This window comes from Sparus aurata, chromosome 16 (assembly GCF_900880675.1).
Source record: "Sparus aurata chromosome 16, fSpaAur1.1, whole genome shotgun sequence".
Taxonomy (NCBI): Eukaryota; Metazoa; Chordata; class Actinopteri; order Spariformes; family Sparidae; genus Sparus; species Sparus aurata.
In genome coordinates this window covers 7,408,357-7,435,719 of record NC_044202.1, presented here as the reverse complement: position 1 = coordinate 7,435,719, position 27,363 = coordinate 7,408,357, and the positions used below count along the sequence as shown (strand labels likewise).

General features: G+C 41.2%; 2 protein-coding genes across 4 annotated transcripts in view; one reads left to right on the top strand and one right to left on the bottom strand.

Annotated features, from left to right (window-relative positions):
• Nucleotides 1-20,489, top strand: part of LOC115565954 (single-stranded DNA-binding protein 3) — a 43,190-nt gene extending 22,701 nt beyond the window's left edge. The window contains exons 5-18 of one of the 3 annotated variants that reach the window (XM_030391646.1): nt 4,570-4,659; nt 9,284-9,367; nt 10,550-10,609; nt 11,295-11,361; nt 12,106-12,170; nt 12,474-12,535; nt 12,695-12,740; nt 13,351-13,386; nt 13,496-13,550; nt 13,778-13,848; nt 14,383-14,461; nt 14,556-14,584; nt 14,740-14,841; nt 16,274-20,489. In XM_030391646.1, coding sequence (XP_030247506.1) covers nt 4,570-4,659; nt 9,284-9,367; nt 10,550-10,609; nt 11,295-11,361; nt 12,106-12,170; nt 12,474-12,535; nt 12,695-12,740; nt 13,351-13,386; nt 13,496-13,550; nt 13,778-13,848; nt 14,383-14,461; nt 14,556-14,584; nt 14,740-14,841; nt 16,274-16,303 — 876 coding nt within the window. In that variant the 3' untranslated portion in view covers nt 16,304-20,489. The remainder of the gene's footprint in view (nt 1-4,569; nt 4,660-9,283; nt 9,368-10,549; nt 10,610-11,294; nt 11,362-12,105; nt 12,171-12,473; nt 12,536-12,694; nt 12,741-13,350; nt 13,387-13,495; nt 13,551-13,777; nt 13,849-14,382; nt 14,462-14,555; nt 14,585-14,739; nt 14,842-16,273) is intronic. The other 2 variants (XM_030391647.1, XM_030391648.1) reach the window with 2 other exon arrangements.
• A 299-nt stretch (nt 20,490-20,788) lies between these two features.
• Nucleotides 20,789-26,691, bottom strand: LOC115565953 (ankyrin repeat domain-containing protein 34B). Its single transcript, XM_030391645.1, has 5 exons — nt 26,463-26,691; nt 25,826-26,043; nt 24,727-24,909; nt 23,959-24,175; nt 20,789-22,707 (listed from the first exon to the last, which is right to left on the bottom strand). Exons 2-5 carry the CDS (start codon nt 26,036-26,038, stop codon nt 21,854-21,856), a joined length of 1,467 nt encoding a protein of 488 aa, XP_030247505.1. The 5' UTR covers nt 26,039-26,043; nt 26,463-26,691; the 3' UTR covers nt 20,789-21,853.
• Between the last annotated feature and the right edge of the window lie 672 nt (nt 26,692-27,363).

Here is a 27,363-nt window from a genome sequence, read left to right as displayed (position 1 = left end):
TCAAAGCCAATTCAAGCTGTTTAAGTTTCAAAAACAGCAAATGGTTCAAGTAGGTTTCTCTCAATCTAGTGACCCAATCTGCCGATCTTTAAATGTTATATTATGCTGTAAAATAATGCTGAAGTTTGCAGTTCTCCATCCAAACCTACCAAAGCAAAATGAGCTACAGTTCAGGTTTGGTAGTCAGGATACTGTTTTATTGATAGTCAGGTAACACATAAACTGCAGACGTGGCTCCAGGATGCTTTGACGTCGTGTTTGTGTAGCGCTGCTGAGGAAGGCCATTAAAATATAGTTCACAGTTTAAACAGTGTAAATATTCTCAGACATTTGAAAATGTGTCCCGTGGGTTTTGTTGAACTTTTCAGCCAACTTCAATGAAAGAAATGTATTCTTCTTCTTCTCCTTCCCGCTGCATGTCAGGCATTAAAGCTCTTTCAAGTTGTGCTTCCTTTGCACGCTCATTCATTTACAGACTTTCCTCTCCATACATTCACCCTAAAAATTAATAATTCAACTCTACTTCAAAAAGACATGTTCATTATATCAACTAATTAGTGCAGCACTAATGTCTGCTCGGGATTGTTCAGTCGTCTTGTTTCTTTGCATAAAGGTGTGCTTTTGTTGTCTCCTTACCTACCTGTGTGTTCTGTCTGCATCATTGTTTACCTGCGACAGTGTCAACAAGACAAATTCCTGTAGATTTACTTTCTTGGTGAATCGAGTTATTCTGATTCAAGGAGGCAGGCTTGTCACACGGCTTCCTGACAGTCTGCCACTTCTGAGCATCGAGCTGAAATGGAAAGGTAGATATAGGCGGCACTGTGTGCGCCACTACAAAAACTAGAAAAACCACTGTTGGATCCTTTCGTATTTCCCCAGGCCAGTTGGTTTTAATAAAGACCGACTGCATACTAAATCTACCTTTGCTGCTGGCAACGGTGTGCTCTCTCTGCCTGCACGTTCAATTTCAATTAGCAAATTGTGAAATGCACAAGCAGATAGTCGATCATTAATAGTCAATAACAATATTTCGTCCGGTTGATTGATTGTGAACACAAATCTTTCTACCTTTAACATTTTCTTCATCTCTTTTTCTGACTCACTCTTGTATCTTCTAACTCACTCTCTCACTCCTCTATCTCACTTTCTCCCTCCTGCATCTTCTTATTCTCTCTCTCTCTCTCTCTCTCTCTCTCTCTCTCTCTCTCTCTCTCTCTCTCTCTCTCTCTCTCTCTCTCTCTCTCTCTCTCTCTGCCTCTCTCTCTCTCTCTGCCTCTCTCTCTCTCTGCCTCTCTGCCTCTGCGCTCCTGGAGCGGGGGATGCCAGGGGGACAGAGTGCAGATAGGACCTGTCTCCATAGCAACAGCTTCTGCAAGCTGCTGACACCCTACTGGGGGGGCTGAGGGGAGGAGAGGTTGTGATGGGGAGGAATAGTACAGGGGTTGGGGCACAGAGAAAGGTGTGTGTGTGCCTGCCAATGCCCGGGAAAATAAGTGAAGGGGGTCACGGAGAGGAGAAGAGATGGAGAGAAAAGTGTGCAGAAGAAGAGAAGTGAGGGAGATGGATGGGAGGGAGGGAGGATGGAGGAGGAGAGAAAGAGGCAGCCGACCCTGCTTCTTCCCCAGGGACTCAGTGGCCTGCTCATGTTCACTAGCAGAATTAGCATAAAGATGGGGGGAGGTGTGTGTGTGTGTGTGTGTTTCTTCAGTTAATATGTGTGTTGGTTTCTGATAGTCCAGAGAAGAAGGGCAGCGACTGTATTTGTGTACATGCATGTAATTGGTAGCATGCGTTGTTGTCCAAGCACACTGTATGTGTCACATGGATATAGTGTGTTCGTTAGGTGTGCGTGCTGGTGGAACGCGCGCGCGTGTGTGTGTGTGTTTGTGAGTGTGACTCCCTCCCTCCCTCCCCTGGGTCTTAAACCCCCTCCCTGTTCTGGTCCTGTAGCCTGCGGTTCCCTCCTGTCTGCCTCTCTGTACTGAAGGGCCGCACTTTATGAGCCTGTGATGCAACTCTTTGTGTGTCTGTGTGTATGTGTGCGATGCGCGCTCATGTGTTTGCGTGCATTTGTGTGTTTGTTCCGGCGTGCTTATGTAAGCACTCTGAACACGCGTCTCCATCTATGTGTGTTGACAAGAATACAGTTATATCATATTTAACTCCCGGGCTGAATCATTCACCCCCTCTCCTCTATCCTAGATTCTAGTTTTGTTTTTCCATATTGTTTGACGGACGTTGAGGAGACTGGAAACAGTAGTATTGTTGTGGTGAGGTAGATAATAGATAAGCTTGCACCAGGTTTAAGTGGTTTGCTATGTGTTATACCATTTAGGGTGATAACATGAAACAGTGATATTCTTTGACATATTACTGGGGCTCTATTTAAGAATTTGTTCTCTTTTACTTTTTTCGGCCATATTTGAGCAGAGTGTAAAGTACGCTGAAAGATGAGACCATCCTTGTCTTTCTCACTTGCCTACACAAGCCTGTGGACAATTGTTGAAGTTGTTTAATGCTGCTGGACTGTGGATTTCTTTGTAAAATTCGGGTTTTCCAAAATTATGTTTACTTTATACACATTCTTGGGTGCCTCGTCTCAGTTTTTCTCTCCACTCCGCTAACAGATCAACGGTAGCTAACGTTCAGAATTCGATTCTGCAAACTTAAACTTACAACTGGCTTCCGGCACAACACAGAACTTCCACAGAGCACCTTTTAATATATCTAACAATACAGAATCAAATTTAATACATATATTCATCAAATAACAGCCCACTTTATTTTTGAAGAGCTACTTGATCCAAATACTAGAAGCTGATTAAAAAAACTTGAAGCAATCAGGTTGAAAGAAGACATGTCACTGTGCTGGTCGAGTAATGATTCTTTTACCTCATGATAATCTTTGGTTGAGTACATTGTTACGTTAATCCTTGTGTTTAAGGACAAACATGCAGATGCCATTTGCGTCTTCGTCAAACAATACAGTCTAACATCCTTGTAAATAACCTCCCTGAATTGCAAGCTAATCCAGTGCAAGTAGGAGGGGGCAATCAGCTACATGTGGGCTTTTGGCAATTAGATACATTGTAAATAGTAAAATTCTCCGAAAACTAAATGACTATGAATAGCAACAATAAATACACATGCCACAATAATAGAAAAACTCATGTCTATTTAGATAACCTCCCCTCATCAGGACACAATTCAGCACAGGCTGGAAAAATAGGGAGGAAACGATAAACTGCATGCAGGCAGGTTTCTCAATTACAACTAGTAAACTGGTAAACTTGTCAGAAAATTGAGCACTAACAATAACTACAAAAAACACAGTGATGGTTGTTATGCAGAAGTGACATGGCTTTCTTCCGGACTCAAGGATTTAGAGTTAGTTTGTATTGCAGCCTTCTTCAATGGCAATCTAGTACCCCATAATAGGTTAGAAAAACACTACAAACTCAACTTGTTTGCTGATGACTTGTTACTGTATGTACATAGTTTAAATTATTTGATCTTATTCAGAATTATGATGAAATAATGTTAAAATAGATAATTATAGAAATGAAGCTATGAGGATATAAATCAAGGAAAGAAAATCCAATCATGCCAGTTATAAAAAATGCATGAGTGTATTTCTAGACAGACCTTTTAATGAGTTAGAGGAGAGGAAGATATGTAAGCTCTTATTACAATGTTCTATACTTATTGTTAATATTTATGATTGTGACAACGTACCACAAAACCACCATTCTTATAAACTAACACAAGCAGTTAGAAAAATTATGTTAAAACTGAAAAAGTAAAATGAATAAATACAAATGAAGTTAAATCTTATAAACTCCAAACCATAATAACCATCACGGAAAAAGTTGGTCATTGGTCAACATTTGCCTAGTATAGATATTACTATGCACCAATATGGAAAACTAGAGATTACAAAATGATTACAAATGATGCTTGTGATCATTTTTGATTATTAAATCCCAACTAAGTTTACTGTTTTACTGCACTGTTCATTGTTGAACCATAAAATATCCAGCCTCCATTACATATCTCAGTGTTTGATAAAGACATTGGGTGTGTATATCAGCCTGGTCGGTTAGGAACAATTGAATACACAGCAGTGTGAACAATGGTGAAGGTCAGAGGACAGCTGCAGGTTTTCTCTGTATAGAGTTTTGAATCAATGAAACTTCATGACTGTTTTTCCCAGAGACCTGACTCTTCTAGAACATAAGAAATAATGTTCTGGTGGAAATTATCATTTTAACTTTTCTTCTTCTGTAAGTTCACTGAGGAGATGCCTTTTCTTTTCTCTACCACAGAGATGAGGAAACAGTTAAAATTTCTTAAGAGGGGACACATTTCTGAACTAACATTAAACTTTAGATGAGGTGGGGGGGCAGGAGTCTGCTCTGATTGCAGGTGCAGACACTGCCCCCTGTAGTAATTTGGTGGCCAATGCATCATGTGCATAAATATTACTGTAGAGCAGTAAAAGAGACATACAGTATATACAGTATCACTCAAAACACCACATTTAATTACCTTGTTTTTGTGTTTCAGAGCGCAGCAGCAGCGCCCAGCCCAGTGATGGGCAACATGCCCCCGAATGACGCCATGCCAGGCGGTCCCATGCCCCCAGGCTTCTTCCAGGTATGATTTACCCTCTGTCACCATCCTATTCACTCCTCCATCTATTCATCGCTACGAATACACTCTTATCTCTCTACGTCTGTCTGCTGGTCATCCATCTCTGACACTTCAAACACAAATCGTATATATTCTAGGCAATATTTGCATGTTCCTTGCATTCTACCTTCAGCACAGGGAAAGGCTGTCTTGCATCTCAAACAGTCTATTTCAAGGTAGTTTTAAAGACACCTCTAACTACACAAATCCTCAATTAAAAGCGCAATTAGAGTAATCTTTTTTCCTGTCAAAACAGCTCTTTAAAGGAAAAGCTAACAGGAGCAGATCAGACAAAATAATAGAGCCAACCTGGTATCAGCAGGCAATGGCGTAACTTTGTGTTGAAAACTGCAGGGGACACCAGGGCTCAGATGGAAAAAACATTATTCAACATACAGTATGTGATTTTAGGCAATGTCATGAGGGAATTGTATGAGGTCAGGGCAGATAATTATGACTGGGGGAAAAATTGCATAATGGCACATCAAAATTCATTTAATCTCATTTGTAAATTGTTACAAGCTATTTTTTTAGCACATGTTTTATGCTTTCAAAAAGTGATGTGGACAAAACTGGTCATTTCAAAGGGTAGTGGGGACATGTCCTCAGCATTCCTAGTGTGATAATGTTTGTTATACATTTATGTAAAACAATTAAAATATAATCACGATAGACAATATTATCGCCTCTCCCTTTGCATCAACACATACAACACTATGAAATAAGAAAATAATTTTAAATAAGGGCTTTTAAATTAGGATTGAGTCGCAAACAAAACAGAAAAGCCTTCAAAATGTTTTGCACCTCTACTGGTTCGGTTCCCTTCACTCTAAACTCTAGGGGGCTAGCCAGGTGAGAAATGACAGTAATAACTGTGATAAATTATAATTAATATTTAAAATGCAGTCAGAGCAGTTTCTCTCAGGTGAAGAATCACACAGCTGTTTAATATCCGATATTGAAAAATGCTGCATATGGTGGTAAATATTGCCATATTCAATCAGATCCCAGTAGTCATAAAGTCCTTCACTCTGAAATCAGTCATCGAGTTTGATCAGATGACACCACAAATTCCAACTCTGCCACTTATTTTTCCTCTTACACCCGCCAGAGCCTCTGATGTTCATTCATCTGTGGTTTGCTTTTCGGCCGTTTCGTGATTCAGCCATCCCGTTTTCATCCTCTCCTCTCCATCTCCGTCTCCGACCTGTCCCAGCTCTGTGAAGGGAAAGGTTTTAGTGTGGGAGATGGCTGTCTGAAGAGTGAAGAGAACGACACACACACAGATACATGTACAAACACACGCAGGCGCACGCATTCACAAATAAACACACACACATCCTCGGTGAGGCAGCGGTGTGATGGACAGCACTGGCATTTGGCAGGAGGCACGATAAGGTGGTGGAGAAGAGTAGGAGCGAGAAAGCGAGTGACACGTTGGATAGAGAGAGAGGGAATGATGGTGAGAGGAAGAAGAGAGGGAAATGTGAAAGATCATTGGCCCAGTGTTTGTTTCTGTGGCTACCTACCACTCCATTGTTTGCTTGCTGAGAACGAGGCAATGTGCTGAGAGGGTGGTGGTGGTGGGGGATTAGTGAGAGTACGACTGTGAATACGCAAAGGGAAAGGGTGGGGGGAGAGAGAGTGAGGAGAGACGCATGGAAGTGCTATTTATAACATTGGTGGGGGAGTGAGGCGAGGGTTTGTGTGTGCATGTTGCGTTCAAGGGACCTTATTGTAATGGGAAAGGTTTGGTTGGTTGCTGCAATTATGGTTTGTGCTCTTTGTGTCATGTATTAGTTGTGGAATTTCTGACTTGGATATGAAACCTTGAAAAGTAAGAATATTCAACAACACAGGGGAAAAAAATGACACAAAACTGAAATTTTTATTAAAAGACAAATGTAATACAGCTAAAACCCGAAGAAAATTGTGCAGATCTTCTCCTGGATAGAAAATTGCAAAAAATACTCTAGTAAACATAAATTTTTTTTTTTTTTTTTGTTGAAACATTCATTCCCCCCCTTCAAATCAGGCCTTTGAAATGTTTTGTGTGTCAACTGGTGGTTTTATACTTTCAGAATCCAGATTGAAACATTTTTCACAGTACCATTCATGATACAAATGTAATAAATATATTCTTAAGTAAAACACATTTAGCAAAATATTTCATGAGCCAGGTGACAGTAAAAGGGACGAGTAAACCGAAAACTTAAAACCAATTGATCTATTTATGTGTACAATTGAGGTGTACTTTATGCTTGTTACAGTGTTCAATATTTGCCTTCTCCACCATCATGTAATAATATCTTTCAGAGAGGAAATTTGTTTATTTTACAATTATCTTTATATATTACATGTGGGGAATGTGATTACCCACTATTGAAGATGCCTGATGAAGGTGTAGCACCATAACAGTTTGCTTGCACATTTGGTCTTTAAAAAAACATAATAAAAAAGGTGATGTCTTCAAATGTCTTGACCACCAGTTCATTATCCAAACATATTAGGTTTAACATTATTGAGCCCCCCAAAACAACCAAATAATCACAGTTCAGAAGCTGAAACCAACAAATAACAATTCAATCAGTTGATCTACCTTTACAATATCTAATCTAATCTATTAATCTTGTATCAGACCTAGACAATGTTTGAAAATTGTGATTCTCCATTTTTCAACATTATTTATGAAGATTAAATACAGTTTCTTTGTCTATTCTGTCATCATGAAGCTCAGTTTTTACACTTACATCAATTAAACCATCTGTATTTAGCCTCACAGCAATCCCTGGCGTCTCGTTACCTTACATAAAAAAGACATCCTAACGAGTTCCTCACAGTGTGGTGTACAGCTTTCAACATTAGGATGAAAAGAGCACTGAAACGAGATCAGTAAACAGTAGCAGCAGATACCCTAAGCTGAGGTATTTGAATTGGTATCTGGGGAGAAAAAAGGTTGGCGCATCAGTACAGTCAGCTGATGTTTGTTAAAATTCGGACCAGATTAGAGCTGCAGTGATTTGTTGATTAATCAATAAGCCAATGGACTCGTAACTTGTATGTTTGTTTTTTCCAGGCAAAACTTAAGATATTTGATGGTTTCAGCTTCTCTAATATGAATATCTGTTCCTCATTAACATAATAGTAGAAGGATTTCCTTCGGATTTTATCTTTTCAACTCGAGCTCTCGGACATGGCTGCAGATCATATTTGCATTATCTCTTAATCTTTCACAATTTAATTGATTAATAATTTAGTCTTTAGAATGCTATTAAATTGTGATTAATCCTAACAGGAGTCAAAAACCCAAAGACTCTTCATTTTTATCATAAATGACAAAGAAAAACAGCATATTCATGCATTTGAAAGCAGGAACCAGCAATTTTTCATCACATTTTGCTTGAAAGGTGACTGAAACGATGATCAATTATTAAAATTGTTGCCAATTAAGTTTCTTTTAACCATCTAATTGTTGCTGCTTCGCTGCGATGGCCATTTGTTACTGTTTTCTGTTATTGTATTGACAAAACGTTAAACTATCTAATCGAGAAAGTAATCTGTGGATTAATCAACAATTGAAATGATCATTAGCTGCAGCTGTAGACCATATATTCACTGGCTGTTTGTGGTTATTGACAGGTTTCAATTCTCAGAGCTACTTAGCAGGCTGTAAATATCCGCCACTACTCATGTTTAAGGTCTATTTCTGAGATATGGATGATTGGTTTGTGTCCATTGTTTTGTACTTAACCCTGTATAACATGGGTGTTTCGGGACAAATCTCTCGGTGCAGTTTCACCATCAGAGTAAATTAGTTTCATGCTCGCTCTGGCTAACTGTAAGTACATATAAACCCCAAACTCACAGAGCAGTCCATGTCCCGGTGCCTTGGAGGGATACATGGTAAAAGAGATAATGAGTTATTTATTAGGGGTCGTAAACCCCTTGTCTTGGGGTGAAGTGTCAGCAATAACACAGCAGTGTGTCTGGGTTTCTTTCGCTGTGGACAGCAGGGATACTTTGTCATACAGAGGAAGGTTTACAATAAGCAGGAAAAAGTCCTGACTTAAACTTGTTTTTGTCTGCATCATCTTGGTTTGAAGTTGCCACTACTGCCTGTCCTGCTGCTGCTGCTGCTGCTGCTTGTCCTGTTGCAGTGAGCCTTTGGCAACACTGCCCCCATGTGGTTTAGAGGAAAACTACGTGTCTGACCTGAGGGTCCCAAGGATCATCTCTGTCAAAATAATTCATGCGTAATACTGATTTCTGTTTGCTTGAAAGCAAATTAAAAGTGTTGTCCTGTTGAGCTTTGGCTTTAAATTCTGTCTAATTAATTTTTTTTGTTATTTCTTAAGGCGTACATCATCTAACTGCAGATTTGAAAGAATCTGACCCAAAAAGTCCAGCTTATTCCATCATCTCCTTGCTCGTCTTCTTCCTCCTCAATCTAAAAACTCCCAGCTGACTCCCCCCTTTCTCTCGTCCTCCCCCTCGCTGATGATTTTGATCCGGCTAATTCCTCCAGGTGTAAAACCCCCTTTGCACTTTTGGCCCCTCCCCTCTCTGATATCGCTCTTCTTTCTTAAAGGGACCACCTGGCTCTCAGCAGTCCCCCCACGCACAGCCCCCCCCACACAACCCCAGCAACCCCATGATGGGACCCCATGGCCAGGTAAGAAGCAAACACTTTCTCTCAAACACCCCTCTCTCTTTCATTCCCCCTTGCTCACACACACAAGCTCCTTTTTCTTTCCATTCAGCACTCGCACACTTTCTTCTCCTCCTCCACCTCCTCCTCCTCCTCCCACCCTCGGGCCCCGTTAGCTCTAGTTTTGTTCGGCTAACTCCTCGTAGATCCCTCCAGTTGCCTCTCATGAAAGCCGAGCATCCAGAGGCAGCAGGGCCCGCTCCTCACCGAGGCCCAGAGTCGGCTGTCCCCGTGTGGGATGAATAATTCACTCCTTGCCCCACCCCCCGGAGCAGCTTGTGGGGGGTTGCACATTTATCTGCTCCTCCACTCTCAACACACACACACACACACACACACACACACACACACACACACACACACACACACACACACTCCCCTCCACTCTGCTTACTTGTTCTCACACTTTATAAATAAAAGAGAGGCCAGACACTATGGACACGTCATGTATACGTACAGAACACATGGGCACACATGCACACACATATAGGATATCCAGAGTTGGCAGTTAGATAAAAGCATATTCAGCCTTGAGAAACTTTCATTCTCAGTCAACGTGTGTTTCAACACTTATCCAGAACAGTAGCTACAGATGACACTGTGGGGGTAAAGCTAGCCTTTGCCCATTAACTGCGGCGGCCCGGCTCTTCATTCTTGTGGTTTCTGGTTTCCGTCTTGTGTGCGAGAGAATGTGGACATGCTTCCTCTAAGGTTTTTGGACGGCGTTGTTGGCCTGAGGTGTTGCTAACAACGCCAGGCAGACCACAGGCCGAATCAGCTTACACCACAGTGAGAGCAGGCAGTGCGTGCAGGGAGGCTGTGTGCGCGCTGTCTCTATACACACACACACATAAACACACACACACACAAATCCATGCTTTGAGTGTGTGTCTAAGCGGGCATTGTTAAAATTCATTAAACACACACTCTTGCTGATGTGTATTTTTCCAGGCGGATGTGTTGATGAATTTACGATCTTTCAGTGCCATCCTCCATCCTCCAGCCTCGCTGTGTCCATCTGTGTGTCCTCAGTGCTTCCCCCGTTTGAGTGCTCTCGGATTTATCAATAATGAAAATGTCGTTATCTCTGTGTCCCTCTTCCTCCCCCTTTCTCCCCCTTTCTTTCCTCCAATTTCTACTCCACAGCCTTTCATGTCACCACGGTATCCAGGTGGACCACGCCCCTCACTCCGAATGCCAAATCAGGTACTTGAGCAGTTGTTTATAACATTTCTTACTCACTTTTTTGTGGTCCAGCTTCTTTTTAGAATGAATTCTATATGAGCCAGGTATTTCAGCACAGTTGCAGATAAAGATTAAGTTACACTAATATCATTGGTATTAAACTAATTGTAGAATTAGATTTCCTTGGTTCCGCCTTGAGGATTGTTTCCGACTTGTGTGATCCAAACATTTCCAGAAACTTGAGCGTTGTGAGTCAAATTTTATTGAGACGATAGATGTGATTATTTCTGAAATTCATAACATGATTGTCTCTAAAGAAACATTTTGCTTCAGTCCAGTTTGGTGGCTAAAAACTCAATTTCCACTGCAGTCAAATAGTTGTTTGCTCTCCTGCATGACACACAAAGGAAGGCATGCACCTGTATTAACGAGTTGGTCTGGCATTATTCCAGTAACTTAAGTTGTTTCAAAATAAAAGATCATATTATGCATCTGCATTCCCTGTGCGCCTCCTTTTAATTTGATAAATCACTTTATTCATCGTGAATTTAATATAACAGTAGAATTTAAAATGTTAGATAAGTGAATGTGCAGGATATGAACAGTGTGTTTGAACACTATGGTATACCTTAAAAAGGGTATACAGCTCCAACCCTAGTTGCCAAGAGCGAGTTTTAATCCATCTCCATGTCTGGTGTCTTTGTAGCCCCCGGGAGGAATCCCTGGATCTCAGCCTCTCCTGCCAAACAGTTTGGACCCTACAAGACCGCAGGGTAAGGACTCTTGTAAATCTATCCACCTACCTAACATAAGCATAAATAATTCAGCATTATTAGCAATTGCTATTATATACAGCAGGGAAGTTCTATCAGTAGATTCATGCATGAGGTGAATTAATACATATTTTTCACACTTGAGCCAGTTTGAATGTGAAACAGGTGAAAATTGCCTTCCATGTGTCGTAAAAATGTCTTAACTGTAACTTGTTGAACTGTGCAGAATACCCGAATAGGCCCATTTCAGGCTCCCAGAACCAAAGAAGTCAACTGAATCTCTTCTCTGACAAATTTTGAAGCTAATAGTCTGGGATTTTTAAAAAGGCTTCAAATCCTCATGTTGGAGAAGCTAGAATGCACAAATATTTGTTTAGCAAATTACTCCAAATGAAAAATCAATTATTAAAATTTTTTACTAATTCATTCAAAGTTGATAAATCAATAAATTAACACATGTTTGCAGGACTAAACTCACCCAGCAAACATTTGGAGTGCTGTACAAATTCAGTTTGTGGTTAGTCCTTATTTCCTGTGTGCGTCTGGCTCAGGAAGGGGTCTGTGGTGATTTTAGCTGCAGATTACAGCTTCAGGGGTCCAGAGTGTTACGACTAATGAGATTATGATTGAGTGTTGTCTGTGGCAGGTCTTAATTCCTGACTTTTAAAAGACGAGCCATATGTGGATTTACATGAGCACCAGTGTGTCGCAGTCAGAATGACACTTTGGGTCTGTTCCCAACAGGACATCCTAACATGGGTGGACCAATGAGAATGAACCCTCCTCGAGGAATGGCCATGGGCCCACAGGTATTGTTCTGTTTATGTCAATAAACTGTTAACATATTGAGCTTTTTGATTTATTCTTCTGAAGTATATATTGCTTTCCATTTAGCTCTTGCAGGCTGTGATTAAATATTTCTAGACATGTTGTTTCCTCAGTTTCCTCACCAGAACAGCTCAGGCTTGTTTGTTGTTTGTTTGAGGATGTCACATCTGTTCTCAGTCTAGTGATGTATGTGTGATCTTGGGAATTTCTCTAGAGGAAATGAGGAACAAGAGTACTGTGAAGAATCAATGTTCTTACCATCTTTTTAACATTTTATCTTGCAGAACTACGGAGGAATGAGGCCTCCCCCCAACTCCATGGGCGGCCCCATGCCGGGAATGAACATGTAAGTTAAAATCTCTGGTAGATCTAGTGAAACATAATCATTCCACCAGTGTCTCAATGCTTTTGCTATTTTTTGAAGAGTAATTTATGTTTCCTTTCCCTTCACACCATCTTTCTCTCTACTTTATTCTTCTCTTCCTTCTTTCCTTCTTTGGTTCAGGGGTCCCGGAGGAAGAGGGCCTTGGCCAGGACCTAATGCTAACTCTGTGAGTCAGAAGCCCTTGAACTTTACACATGACCACATACAGGTAGTGGGTAAAGGAAGTGGGAGCCCAGCAAAACACAAACATGTTTATGATATGCAGCTTTGGTGTTGATTTGTCCTGTTAGCATGCTGTAACAAGTGATTTAGTAATTGGTTGTGTCATTACGCAAACATGAAGATTTTTTTTTAAAAACAAAAGTAGTCCTAAACAGACACAGTGAAGTTAAGTGTCACTAGGTGCAGTCCCATTCCTATATATACCATTTCAGGCCCTTGTATCCTCTCTTACTCAAACACTTCCCAGTTGAAGTCACCTTAGTCTGTTCGGGTTAATGGCTTAAGACCTTGGAAACCCATCAATCAGTTTTATCATGGGATACTTGTGACCACTGATTAGTTTCCTTGAAGGACATTTTATTTGACAACAGTAAAAACAATGGCCTCAGAAACTCACTTTACAGTGGAAACAACACTGTGTGAACACCGAAAGCTATCTAAGGATTTTACTGGATTGTAAAGTGTTCCTCCTTTTTCGTGCACCCCGGATAGATTCACATTCAGCATCCTCTGACCCTCAGATCTGATAATCTGTTTCCTCTTCCCCCCTGCAGATAGCCTACTCCTCCTCATCTCCAGGGAACTACGTGGTGAGTGAAAATCAAACCCACAGAGGCTCTCTAGGACACAGTCTTTATTGTTCTGCTTCGTGTTCTGATGAGTGTAATTTTAACCTCCCTATCTTCGATTGTTCCCCAGGGTCCTCCAGGCGGAGGAGGTCCACCTGGAACTCCCATCATGCCCAGCCCAGGTGGTGCGTCACCTACCTATGTCCCCAGCACTAACACTTGTGTCAGAAATAGATGTCTCTTCCATGTCTCCTCACTAAACAAGCATGAATGTGTCCCCTCAACCAGACGCTATTTGTTTGTTCTCATTTCATGTCTATCAAGCAATAGCTAATATTTAAAAAATAATAATAAAGTCTTTGTTTTGGATCCTGTTTAATGTTGTGTAACTAAAGTGTTTGCTTTTCCTTAGATTCGACTAACTCCAGTGAAAACATCTATACAATGATGAATCCTATCGGACCGGGAGGCAACAGACCCAATGTGAGTCTCGCTCAAGTTCATGTGGTTCTTTAACAAAAAGTTCTGTGATGTTGTTTTTAAAGGTTTAACTTTCCAGGCCTGTAACGGTTGCAGACACTGTAGATTGATTCTGGGTTAAAATGATCTTTGTTGTAATGATTTAAAATTACACAATCTTGCCCACGTAAATGAATCCAGCTCAGATAGAGTTTATAACCACATCACTGGGCTCCGGTGCAAATCAGCATTAGAGAAACACAATGCCGCCACACTGAGCTCAATAAGAATCGACTGGAAGTGAACCAGGAAGAATAAATTAAATTATATCTGCTGCTTCACCCTGAGTTGAAAGGACTACCGACCTGGTATCAACGTGCATCCTGAGTGATCGGATCACTCAGCTCTAACCTAAGATGCATTGACAACGCATTTGAGATTCGATCAGTCAGACCACTGTGGTCACATTTTTTATAAAAACAGTTGTTTCAAAGAGGTCAAACATGAAACATGACGTTTCAGTCATTTAAAAAGCTTCCTCTGCATTTTTTTCGCCAGTTCCCTATGGGACCTGGGCCTGAAGGGCCAATGGGAGCAATGGGAGCCATGGAGCCACACCACATGAACGGATCACTAGGTGGGTTTAAAAACCGCCTGAATCAACACTAACTGTTCTTTATTTTGGATCAAGTTTACTTTAAAAATCAATTTGTCTCCTCTCCCTCCCTCAGGGTCTGGGGATATGGATGGGTTGCCAAAGGTGAGTAAAAATCCAATTTTCAATAAACTCCTCTTGTTTGCTGAGTGTTCTTGTAAATAAAAACATTTATTTAGGATCTTTATTCTCTACACTTTAATGGTGTTGCTGAAAGAAAAAGTAGACTCATCAGTTTGTTTTTCTCTCTCTTCCTCCAGAGCTCTCCTAATAACATGGGGGGCATGAACAACCCTCCTGGAACGCCGCGAGATGACGGCGAAATGGGCGGGAACTTCTTGAACCCATTCCAAAGCGAAAGTGTAAGTAGAGCGAGTGAATTACATCTCATGACCCTTAACAATTATCCTTAATGTCCTGACATAAACCAGTGGAAGAATGCAAGCAGAGGTTTGCCTGATTTTCTTGAATATTGATCACAAACTTTACCAGAACAAAATCAGTAGACTGTGTCTTGTCCCTTTTTTAATCACTTTATTTTGTAAGATATATATGTTAGTCTGATTTACATTATTAGAGCTGTGAGGTTGCAATATCACTTTCAACTGACATTTTTTACTACTTTTTATTACAATTATTAATATTACATTTATATTAAATATAGAAATAGATAGATAGAAATAAATAGATAGAAGTACAATAGTTAAAAATTTGTCACTGGTCCAAAAAGTTGTACATGATTCATCAATAGCCTAATGGTACATTAAAATTAGATAAACATACACTTTCAGAAAACTTCTAACACAAAAAATGATTCTCTTGATGTTATTTATCAAGTTTTATGGTGATATCTGTGAAAAATGTTCACTCTATTGACCTGTAGTTTCTCTGCTTAAAAACACAAAGTCTTTATACTGTATAACTTGGGACACAGCACAAAACATTTGAAATGCAAAACATGCTGCTCTATTCCTGTAGCGCACAACAGCATGTTCTTTATACAAAGTAATGCTAAAGACAACTGTAAAGATATCTGATGTTCTGCTTGCATTGTAGCCGCTCACTAATCATTGTTTATCCTCTGTATCAGTGATTGGGGAATCGACGCAAATACTTCTATCTTTTTCATTTATTTTGATGCATCTATGGACAAATTTAAGGGGGATTAGGGCATTTCATTTAGTAGCCACTAAAGTGAGTTCAGTTTTCTCTGTGGAGGGCGGTATTTTCCTTGCATTGTGTAAGATTGTGACGGTCTCTAACCCTCGGCCTGGAGAGCCACGGGGTGCACAGGAATTCATGTCGAGCCCTTATACTCTGATTCAGCTTCAGATTAGAGCCGAAATGAGTGAGTTTAGATGTCAATATCCAAGTGATGCTATTTCAGTTTCCTCCTTGGAAGAATATTCTGTTTGTTTGGAAATGTTTTTCTTATTTTATTATTAACCCTAATAAGATTTAGGATTTAAATGTAAATATCCAGTTTATAAAAATATAAACAAAGCTATGAATCATTTTAAGCTAAAGCACTTTTTTTGAGTTTTTGTGCTTTATCCAAATTTGCCTGCACTAAAGCAGAAAACAGTAATCAGCACTTATCATCAGGATTATGACTGACTGATTGCAGTATTGATTAGTCGAGTCAGGTGTATCAGAGCTTGGCTGGATCCTAAAGTCTGTGCTTCCTCTAGCTTTGCAGGGCTGGGTCTGAGCGCCCTCTGGTGTTTAAATGTTGTCAGTGACATATCCACTCATCTGTGCCCTACTCCCCCTTCCCTCTCTCTCTCTTTTCAGTATTCACCCAACATGACGATGAGTGTGTGATTTTATTTTTTCCTTTTTTTGTATTTTTGTTTATTTTACCCCCTCCTATTTTTGTACCCCTGCACCTGATTTTTTTATTTTATTTTTTTCTTCAATTCAATCCCTACTTCACCTCGGATTGGACCGCCTCCCCTCCTCACACACACACACACACCCTCTGCCCTCAACCCCCCTCAATATGGGATCCTCCTTCCCCACCCCTCCTCCTCTTTCCCCTCGGGAACTCTATGGCCACGCAGACCTCTGGGACAGCCCTTGAGCATGCTGGGACTCTAATTAAGACGGGCCCTCCTGGAGCATGCAAGATGGCCGCCGGTCTGAATAGGAAGCAGAGCAACAGGAAGAGCCTCCTCTCTGACTCCGGCCCCGGCCTCCCTGGCTTCCTGTCAGGTTCTAGACAATGAGCGGGGGAAGGAGGACAAACAGAGAGAACGAGGGAGAGGAGACTGGGTAACACAGCCCTCCCCCTGAGGGGAACACTGTTGGGTCTGTTAGCAGCTGCCTGGAAGCTTCTCAACCACCACTTTGGACTTTTTAAACACTTTTTATCGTCATTTTTTTGTTGCTGTTCCTCCCCGATGGATTCAGTTGAGGGTCGGATGAAATGACCCCCTTTTTTGCCCCCTCCACATTGTTCTCTCTGTGTGTACATTTTTAACAGAGGTGTTGTGATGATCAGTGAACTTTTTTTCCATTTTTTTTTTTTTTTGTGTATGTATTGTATCATTGCTATTTTTATTATTGTATTATTGTTATTAATGATATTGTTATGATCATTTTTAAGATTAGGTTCTAATTTCTGTTGTTTCTTAAGGGCACATTATTATGATGAAGACAGCATTATGTGCACACAAATCAGAAATTATTTGCTGTGTAACATGTGGCTCCATGTGAGCACACTGCCCCCTGCTGGTGAGAGTTTCTCCATCAAGGTACTGATTGGCCCTTTTTAAAAAAAAAAAAAGACAAATAATCTTTCTCCGTGTTTTTAGCAGCCATTAAAAAATCTAAACTTCTTTCTCAGTAATCCAAACAAGAAAAAGAAGAAGCGGCTCCTGTTTTTAACAGCTTCCAAGCAGTGAAATGCACAGCTCTATTTATTTATGTACTTTAAATTTGTCTTATGAATCATTGTTACTTTTTTTTAAAGTGTTATCCCTTTTTTTTTTTTTTTTGTTAACTGCAGAACTAGTAGCAACTGTGTAAATATGCAGATCCAGTCAGCAGCGTCTCCTCTCCGTCTGACGTCATTAAGCCCCTCCATCCGAGCCCTAAAGGTGCTTTAAAGTGTCGACCACTGGTAACTCTTCATAATCACATTAGTCAAAGGTCCCATATGTAACGCTTTCATTTTGGGACGGTTCTAGAAAATGTTTACATGCTTTATAATTCAAAAAACGCATAATTCTTCACATACTATTCATTGCTGCAGCACCTCTGTTTTAGTGCCTGTCCCTTTAAGGCACCCCTCAAAAAAAAAAAAAAAGCCCAGCCTGTTCTGATTGGTCAGCTGTCACAGGCCTGAGCCCACTGTGTTTCTGCACCAGCTCTGCAAGTCTTTATGCAACCACGCCTGTACTGAGGGGAATCCCTGAGGACGGCGATTGTATAGTTGTGACATCACAACGTAACAGAAGTCCTTACGGCACGTTTTCAAAGGCACAGTTTCTAAATATAGTCTGTGTGTTTCTCTGTGGACTGAGCTTTTGGATACTTTCACAGTATTTACATAGAATCTAGACCCACTCTATGAAACTTCACTTTCTACAATATGGGACCTTTAATTAAACTTTAGTTAACAGTTATTTCACGTTTATCAAACAATGAAATGCTTTTAAAATCCATTTATTACGCTTTTTTGTAAAGTTGCAACTGATAATACTTTGTAAAAGGTTAATAAACTATGTAGTTAATCTCTAAAACATTATTTGGATGACCTTTATAAAGTTGCAGCTGATGTATTTAAAATCTTTGCCGTTGTTTAAAGGTGCAGTATGATCTGGTCAGCTCAGTTAACCGTGCAGCTTCCAGTCATATTAGCTGACACTTGTTTACTATCGGACTAAAACCTCTCAAAGGTTAAAAAAAAAAAAAAAGCTGCTAAATTCAATAGATTACTCTGCAACACTGCACAGTTGTCAAAATAGTTTTTTCTTCATATTCTATTGATCATTTAATTGTTTTGTAAACAAATTTTACATATTGCACCTAAGATAAATGGTGTATTAAGCATTTTGTTTTGCTAACAGTGAGGTAACTATTAGCTAAAGTTTAATTAACCATACATTTACCATTTATTTATGATGGTTATTATGAAGTGTTACCCGACCATTTTGACCACACTCATGCTGCTTCCACTATCAGGTTACTGTCACTCTCAGCATCGTCTCTGCTGACCTGTTATGAAACACTTTATGTTTGCTGATGACTCCTAAACACACTGTGATGTATGTCTGTGCTTTTATGGGAATTTGCTTTCACACGACGGTCAGTTCTAGCTTGCAGACAATTTTTTTTTTTGCTTTTTTTGTTTTCCACACACGCAGCGCTCCTTCTGGTGAAAGGACTTCTGGCGCTCTGCTGATAGGATCCCTGGTGTTTTTAATGGCAGAGCGAAGCGTTTGCTCTGTTGACTGTAGCGAGTGGCCTCCCTCCCTTTGCTCGTCTTGGAAGAAAAAGACCTCCGTCCTGCTTTCTCCCCCTTTTTCTCACCTCTCCGACGGGCCAGCACCGACAGTCTCTCACACACACACACACATACACACACACAACCCTCTGTTTTTTTTTTTTTTTTTGTACAACTCTCTCCATCTTCTTGATTTTAATTTTTTTGTAAATACTGTAAAATGCATTTTGATATCATTGACATGTTTTGATATTTTCAAATCACGACAACAGTTGATCAGAAAAACGCGCTGATTCGGGGCAACTGTGTGTGCGTGTTTGTTCAGATGGTGTGTCTTTTACTCAGAATATGATATGAATGATGAGAAACAGAAACTGGAGCTGCTATAGACTTTAATGCTATTTCTTCTCATCACAGACAAACTTTGGGGGGCTTTTACTTGTGCATCAGAGCTGTATGAGCGGACGAGGGAGGAAAAACTCTCTGAAGTGTGTTTGAACACCTTTTTTTCCGCTAACTCACTGTCACACACATTTCTTTGAAAAAAATCTTTAAAAACACGATTCTCGTCCAGAAGCCCTCCGTCCTCTTGGAAAACTTGGGGAAAACAAAATAAATTGGAGTGAGGTGGCCCCAAAATAAAAATAAGCCGCTTAAAATTTTTCAGTTTTTTTGACAAGGAATTTGCAGGAAACAGAGCGGGGAAAAAAAAAAAAAGAGGCCAGTTTTTCACAATGAAACTGCATTTCATCTTCCACCCCCTCCCCGGGCACACAGGACACTGTCTCTCAATCCAACACACCAGGGACCAGAGGACAGACTTTACTATGAAGGATTTCTTTTGTTTTCTTTTTTTTTTCTTTCGTTAATCTATTTAAAAATGGGGTGGGAGAAATGTTTTTTGGGAAAGTAAAGAGAGAAAAAATAAACGGACAGATTAGTTTGCTGAGAGGAGGTAGAGGGGGAGAGAGTGAGTGCGGGATCGGGCGTTTCCTCCCCTGTACTTTGGAGTACTGTTGTATAAAATGCAGTCGAACTTCTCTCTATCTTTCTGTCCTGTAAGTAAAGCCGTCACAACGTTGATCATTTCTGTATTTCTATTGTGCTGATGTATAATACTGTAACATTCAGGGGCAGGGAGGGTTGAGAGAGGAATTTTTTTTTTTTTGAGAGGAGTAAAGATTTTTTCAGTTTATTTCCTCATTTTTTTTTCCTCTTGATGACAAAGCAGTATTGAATATGAGGCAGTCTGTCCTTGGGGAGTTGCTTTGTATCTCATGTTAGGGTAGTTTCAGATCCTAAATGTCTCGTGTAGTAAAAATAAGAGGTTCCTTCTTCGTATGTTTCTTTATATTGTAAAGTTTCTTTAGACAAAAAAATGTTGCTTATTGGGAAAAAAAAGGTGGGAAAACTGCATTGATAATAAATGTAATTTTTTTTTTTTTTCTTTTCGGTTTTGTTTTAATTTTCATCAAGTTGTCAGTCGTTTTTGCCTGTGTCCCCCTTGTTGTAGATACATATTAAAAACAAATAAAATGACTTCACTCCTTTTGCCATGAACATGCTTTTCTTTCGCTGTGACTTTATTGATGTCTGACGAGGGTGATAAAATAGATCTCTCACTAACAAACATTCAAATAATATCTACAGCCTTTTAAATGCTGGTTAGCAGGAATTATTACCCAGGTCAAGGGGTCACGAGACAAATCTGAAAGAAAAATTACTGACGAGAGTAAAGCCTGAGCAATGTATCTGTGGCTGATATTATCAAACGATGTTGCTCTGTCACAGATATCGATATCGGTAATACATGCTGTGTGAAATGCACCAATATTGTTTTGAAGAGATTACGATGCAGATAACGATGTTTGGCGTAATTTATTATTGAATTCCCAGTCACAAATGATGCATCATTGCAAATAATGTGTGTATATCAGCAGATATTTATCGATATCAGTATTTTTTAATGCACAAAAGCTCCACAATATTAGTATTGGTTGGGATTTAAACAAGGGTGAATAAAAAATTGCCGGTTTGTTCACATTTTCTAAAATGTTTCCTGAATTATTGTAATAACTGGTGAGGTTTTACCATTTTCAGACCTCTAAAAACAAAATACTCTCTGCTGGCACAGATAACAAAAAACTCTGGAATCACTAGATCAAACTGTCATATTTCATTTAACCACAAATTATTTTAAATATGTGTGTCTTCTCTGATTATCCTGTTTGGGTTGTTTGCTTGTTTTGCTGTTGAAAGAAGATGTAATTTTCTAAATTATAGGGGGAAAAAACCAGCAAAGACTGTCAGTCCTGAAGCACCTAAGAATTATTTTCATTATTATTTTAACTACTGATTTTTTTTCCTCCTGACTAACTGACTCATCATTTGGTAAATTTCAGAAAATAGCTGAACAAAATTCCCTTCACAGGTTCAGAGATCATTTTGAAAAAACCAGCCAAATCAAAAATATTTCATTAACTTTCAAAGAAGACAAAAAAAACCCCAGCAAATACTCACATTTGAAAAGCTGGAAACTGAACTTTTAGTTCTCTGTTTTGATCATTAAAAATGTTTCAGATGAATTCTCTGTTAATCGACGACACGATTTATCTTTATCAATGACTCTTTTGACTCTTTAGTGTCAAAATGTCAGCATTTATCAAAGTAATACTGAACTAAATACACAGAGGTGCAAACAAGGCGAAGATGAGTTCATTCATTCGTTTAATGAACTGGTTCGTTTTGCACGTCTGCTACAAAACAAGCGACTGCTATGACATTGCAGCAATACTGGGATCTTTGAAATGCGTCACACAGCTGGAGTTCTGAGGCTGTGCACTCCAGGCCAATACTCAGGCTGCTGCTTGAACATCATCATCATCATCATCATCATCGTCATGGAGGGATGAAGGTTCTCAGTCTCACAGTCTCCCTCCGATCTGTTCCAGCTGCACCGAGTGGCGTCGCGGTGACCTCCTGCTCCTCTCGCTGCAGCTGGAGGCGGGGGGAGCGACCAGGGAGGTGACAGAGGAGGCCAGCGGCAGCGGAGGGAGTGACGCCGCTCTCAGGGATGCTCTGGATGAAGAGGAGGAGGAGGAGGGTGGAGAGTAGCTGGGCGGGTGGGGCAGAAACACCATGCTCCTGCTTTTGAAAGTTGGACGCTGGGTGGGGACCTGGAGGCGGGAGTCTGACCGGTGGACTAAGGGAGGGAGGTGGAGCGGAGGCGGGAACACGGTGACCGAGGGGAGGGTGTTCCTGCGGAGGCGGGAGGAGGGGGACAGACAGGTGGGGAGTGAATCACGTCTTGGGGTCAGTCGTTCTGATGGTGAACCTCCAGCCGTCACACACCTCCCGGGATCCGGTCTCCTCGGGGTCACCTGAGATGAGCTCATCTCCGTCAGGGACAGGACCGACTGAGAAACCCTCTGAAGAAAATCCCCACGGCAGCTGATGTAATTCTCTCCTCCATATCTGTCATCCCTCCTTTGAACTTCCGCCCTGCGCTGAGAATGTGGCTCCACATCCTCTCCTTCCTCATCATCATCCCTCTCTGAATCCTCCTCCTCGTCCTCCTCCTCATCCTGCGGGCTCCTCTTACTCATACCCTCCTCGTAAGCCTGGTTCAGACAGGCCAGGTTGTGGATGGTGAGCCAGGGTTCAGATAACACTCTCTGTCTGGGCGGTGGAGTGCTGCACAGGCCCATCGGACTCAGCTCGGAGGAGGGGAGTCTGCTGCTGCTGCTGCTGCTGCTGTTGCTGGCACTTCCTCTTTTGCCTGATGGAAGTGAAGGAGACACCGACAATAAGTTTTCCCCCTGTTGGACACTTCTAAAAACATTTCTTTAATCCTAATTGATGTCTAAGGATAGGAACTATGATGCTGTAGCCTAAAGATTAATCTCTTTGAGGCTTATTTATCATTTTTAGCCATATAAATAAAATTAGCATCAATAAAATTGCCCTAAAAACAGTCTTTATTACTGTAACGGTCAATTTTCTTTAGAGAAATGTTCGTGAGAAACAATATTCTCCCACAAAACAATGCTCAAAGGAAACAGGAGCTGCTAACAACTCAGTCATATCTCATTTCTAGTTGGGGGTGATGGTGAAACAGGTCAGAAGAAAAAAAAAAAAAAGGATCATTAAGATTCATTATTTGTGGATGAACTGCATCATTCTGAAATCTGTATGAAATGCTGGCAAGTTATTTCACTCTGAATCAAAGTGGTGGACGAAAACTAAGCTGGGAACGTCAGCGCTAACATGCGGATGCTCGGCAGGTTAACAGCGGCGCCCAACTTAAATTAGCGTGCTAACCGGCTAGCATTCGCAAATAGGCACTAAAATACAAGTGCAGCTGAGGCGAAGAGAAATAACTTCATTGCAACATCTTGCAGAAAGCTACACAATGTTCAACTTGGTGCTCAAAATGGTAGCGCGAAATGAAAAGTCAGGGTGTGAAGACTTTACATTAAAGTGGTGGACCGCCCAACAGCACCGCGCCAAGCTCGGTTCTGAACACATTCTTCTGTTGTGCCGGTTGTGAAGCGATTCGTATTCTGAAACTCGTTACTTTCTTCAACAGCCATTTCAAGACTTTCTGCTCTATGAATTAAGTGTCAGGTTCCATTTTTGCTTCGTTCATTGTAATGCACCGCTCGAGCTCAGCTTCACCTCAGCCTGGTCACACATTTTCATCTCGTCTCCTCAGGAAAGAGCGCTCGCCTAATGATTTCAACCACCAGGAATTTGCTCCCATCTGTCGAGACTTGCCTTTGTTGCACTGTTGCTGTATTCAGGAGGGGCACGGCGTCTGCATACAGAGCCTCCCGAGCCCGACGTTAAGGTGCAGCAGCCAGGCAGCTTGAATAACTGAATCATTCAGGCCTGATGTTGAGAGCCAGGATTTTTAACCTGATGTAAAAGAAATGAGATGCCATTCTGCTGTGGCATCACCGCAAACAAAGCGGACACACTGTTCACTGAAGAACAACGGTGTGGTCGGAACAATCTGCGTTTCGCTCACTGGTTCCTCTGAAGTTGAAGATGTTCTCTCCCTTGGGTGAGTTGGGCGAGCCCGTCTTGAGGAAGATGTCAGACGGGGACATGCAGGACACCGGGGAGGTGTCGGGGGACGGAGGGACGTTCAGGTAACGCCGGGTCACCGGGCCTCCGTTCACACCCATCTCTGTAGCGATGATGATGATGTCACGACCCCGGGCCTGGCAGGCATCCATCAGCACCTAAAGCACACGGTGTAGGTTGGATTTGACCGATTAAGGGTTCTGATTCTGCCTGATTCTGAACATTTGCACCGCTTAGTATTCATCAGCGGTTCCTCCACGTCCACAGGGAGGAAAAGCTTCTGAAAAAGTGCAAAGCTTTCAAACTTTATAATGAAAAAGTAGAAAAATTGAGCTTCAGCATTCCAATTTTATGCTCCTTTTTTTTCTTTTATTCTTTTAAACACAATGATTTTACAGTTATTACTCGTTCCTTTTCAGACTTTAAGATTTTACAGACAAAACCTCAGATCACTTTGTGACCCATGATGCAGCGTTACACATTAAAGTATATACATTTGACATGCAGCGACATTAAATCACTCCAACACATGAATGCATACATTATTATCATCTTTTTTCTATACTTAAAGGGGCAATGTGCAAAAAATGGCCACTTATCCAAGGACAAACTGGTGAGGGGCTAGCTGGTTAGCATGCTAACTTTACTACATCCTTATGATCAGGAGTCATATGTATTGGTTTAGATTCTTCTCCCCTGCCTGACTGACCTTCAGCGTTGGCTGGTGCTGTGCATTGACGGCGTACACCAGCGCTGAGGCTCTGGACTGGTCCTCCATGCTGGGGTCGGCTCCCGCAGCCAGCAGGGTGGACGCCACCTGAGCTCCTGCTCGCTCCATGCAGGCGTACATCAGAGCGGTGCGTCCTGCTCGGTCCTGCGCATTTGGATCTGCCTGATCAGTACAGAGGAGGAAATCTGATGGAGGACGACAACTCCAAGTAGTTTGTGCGCCATGAAGTCTGAACAGCGGTCGAGCGCGAGTGTCAGTCAGTTTTGAGGTCTTTGTTCTCTGGCTCTCGAGTGAGAATTTGTTTTATGAGACAGTTACTCTAATGCACAGTTGTCTTCATGTAATCAATGATTATCTTGCCTCAGAGTAAACTGTGTTGTATGGAAGCTCATTTCCGCCAAAGTGACGGGATTAAAAAGATTCTATAAATCGCTGCGATGGGAATTAAATTTATCGATAATGACTTCCTATTCCAAAATAATGAGTTAGTGTCTCCACACAACGATGTATCATAGAATATTGACAAACTTTCTCAAAATAGTTTCCCAAAGTGATGACTAATATGACTTCTGACTAATATGAACAATGAAAAACCATCTCAAAAGGGAGAGAATCTTTCTCCAAAGAATGACATTGTAGCGCAAAGTAATGATTTAATATCATCAAATACAGATTTACAGTATTCAGTTATAATAGTAAGATAGTTACAGTCATTATTTTGAGGAAGTTTTTCATTATTTTGCAAGAAGTAACCAGTTTGAGACACTAATACAACTTTGGAGATGCTGAGACATTATTTCTATATATTCTATACTAGAATAGGTCATTTACTTTGAGACACAAGAGATCAAACTGGCTCCATAATGTTCTACAGAGGACACAAGCAGAGCCGGAAACATCCAGAGCCTGTTTACTATGCATTAAAGTACAGTGTCCCTCTCTTAGTGCAGGAACACATTCATCATGCTTCCAAATAAATATACTGTTGAACTTTAGACTCTGAAAAGTTGCTTCAAATTACATTCAAGCACATTTATTTTGAGATCAAATTAAAAAACCTGACTCACTGCAGACTGACCTTGTTCTGAAGCAGGTAGCTGAGGAGTTTCACAGTCTCGGGCCCGGCTGGTTCCCCTCTCAGAGCCTTGCAGGCAGCCAGGAGAGCGGTCTCTCCTCTCGGGTTGCACGCGTTGACCTGAGCTCCACCTTCCACCAGCAGGCGGACCAGACGGAGCTTGCCCGAGGACGCCGCACTGATGAGCGGGCTGCAGTCTGACAGGGGGTCCCCCATGGCCCCTGGAATAAAACAACAGAAAAAAATGAGTTTCGTGTGGCAGTATTCCAACTTTACAGCGTGACTTGATCATCTTTCACCTGCGTGTGTTGATACGATGATAATGATCTTATTTTGCTGTATTTTTGTTCCTTCTTTTCAACAAGTAATTTCACTTTTGTGATTGTTGCTCCAAACAAAACATTTCATACAAAGAGACCAAAACAAATAGTTTATGACATCAAAAAATAAGATAAAACGGGATTTGCACATCGTTTATTGTGAGTCATTATGGATTCAGTCTATTTCAAATCAAATCTGAAACATTTCAACTCTGCTAAAGCTTCTTCCGATGCTTAAAACGTGGACCTGAACGTGACACCCACAGGTTATTTATGGATGGATGCACGTCCGCAGCACACATCCTAAACATGAAACTCACCTTGATGCTCCGTCTCCAGTGTTTATTTACCTATTCCACTCCTACACACATCACCCAGCTCGCATTTTCAGCCGCTTTGCAAAGAAAAAAACTCTCATCTTTGTGTCATTATTTCACCGTATCCTTTAAAAAAAGATGCACCTCGGATTCTGGATGAAGCGTCCTCGCGCTGCCGGCCTGCCAGCAGACTGCGGAGCACAAAGCGAGAGGAAACTAACTTTCATCTGACTCCTCCGTCCCCTCCATACCTGCTGGGTTGAGGGGAAGTTCAGCCCACAGCGAGCGTTAAAAGTTATAAATGGTTCCCGGGTCCAAAATGTCACCTGTTGCAGACACGGCGCTACAAAGACGCAGAGGCCCTTTGATATGAGTCAGCTTTGAACAGTTCTCATCTGCCTTCTGACCACCATCTGCGATCAAACGCCGGCTGAGGGAGACACACACTAAATGTCAGACACACAGACGCACAGCAGATCATTTGTGTCTGATGATTTTCTGCTTTTGTGTGTGTCTGTTTTTTGGGGTTTTTTTTTTTTATGTCTTTTGTTCCCCGGCAAAGCGCTGAGCACCTGTTCGGTAGAAATAATAACATCTGACTTCAGTGATTCCACAATGGCAGAGAGAGGGAGAGACAGAGAGAGCCGGGCTCCAAGCTCCGTCTGACAACAGGGGGAAACAATTCAGCAGCCCCTCGAATACCAGATGTGCAATTAAGTCAAACAGCAATTAGTTGGAGCTAATAAAATTAGCAGCGAGCACAAGCAGCGGGAAAGCATATTAATCTAATATTTCCTGCATCCTTATTTACATGCAAACATGTCGGGAACGAGACAATGGCGACGCCTGCTTATAAACGCTTCCATTCTGCAGGGTTTTTAGAGTTTTTGTGCTTATTTTCCAA

Excerpts from the sequence above, each read along its gene's own strand:
- LOC115565953 (XM_030391645.1), bottom strand. The coding sequence starts at position 26,038 with ATGGGGGACCCCCTGTCAGACTGCAGCCCGCTCATCAGTGCGGCGTCC. Across the intron at positions 24,910-25,825 it reads GCTACCTGCTTCAGAACAAG|GCAGATCCAAATGCGCAGGA; the intron begins GTCAGTCTGCAG and ends TGTACTGATCAG. Across the intron at positions 24,176-24,726 it reads AGCACCAGCCAACGCTGAAG|GTGCTGATGGATGCCTGCCA; the intron begins GTCAGTCAGGCA and ends CGTGTGCTTTAG.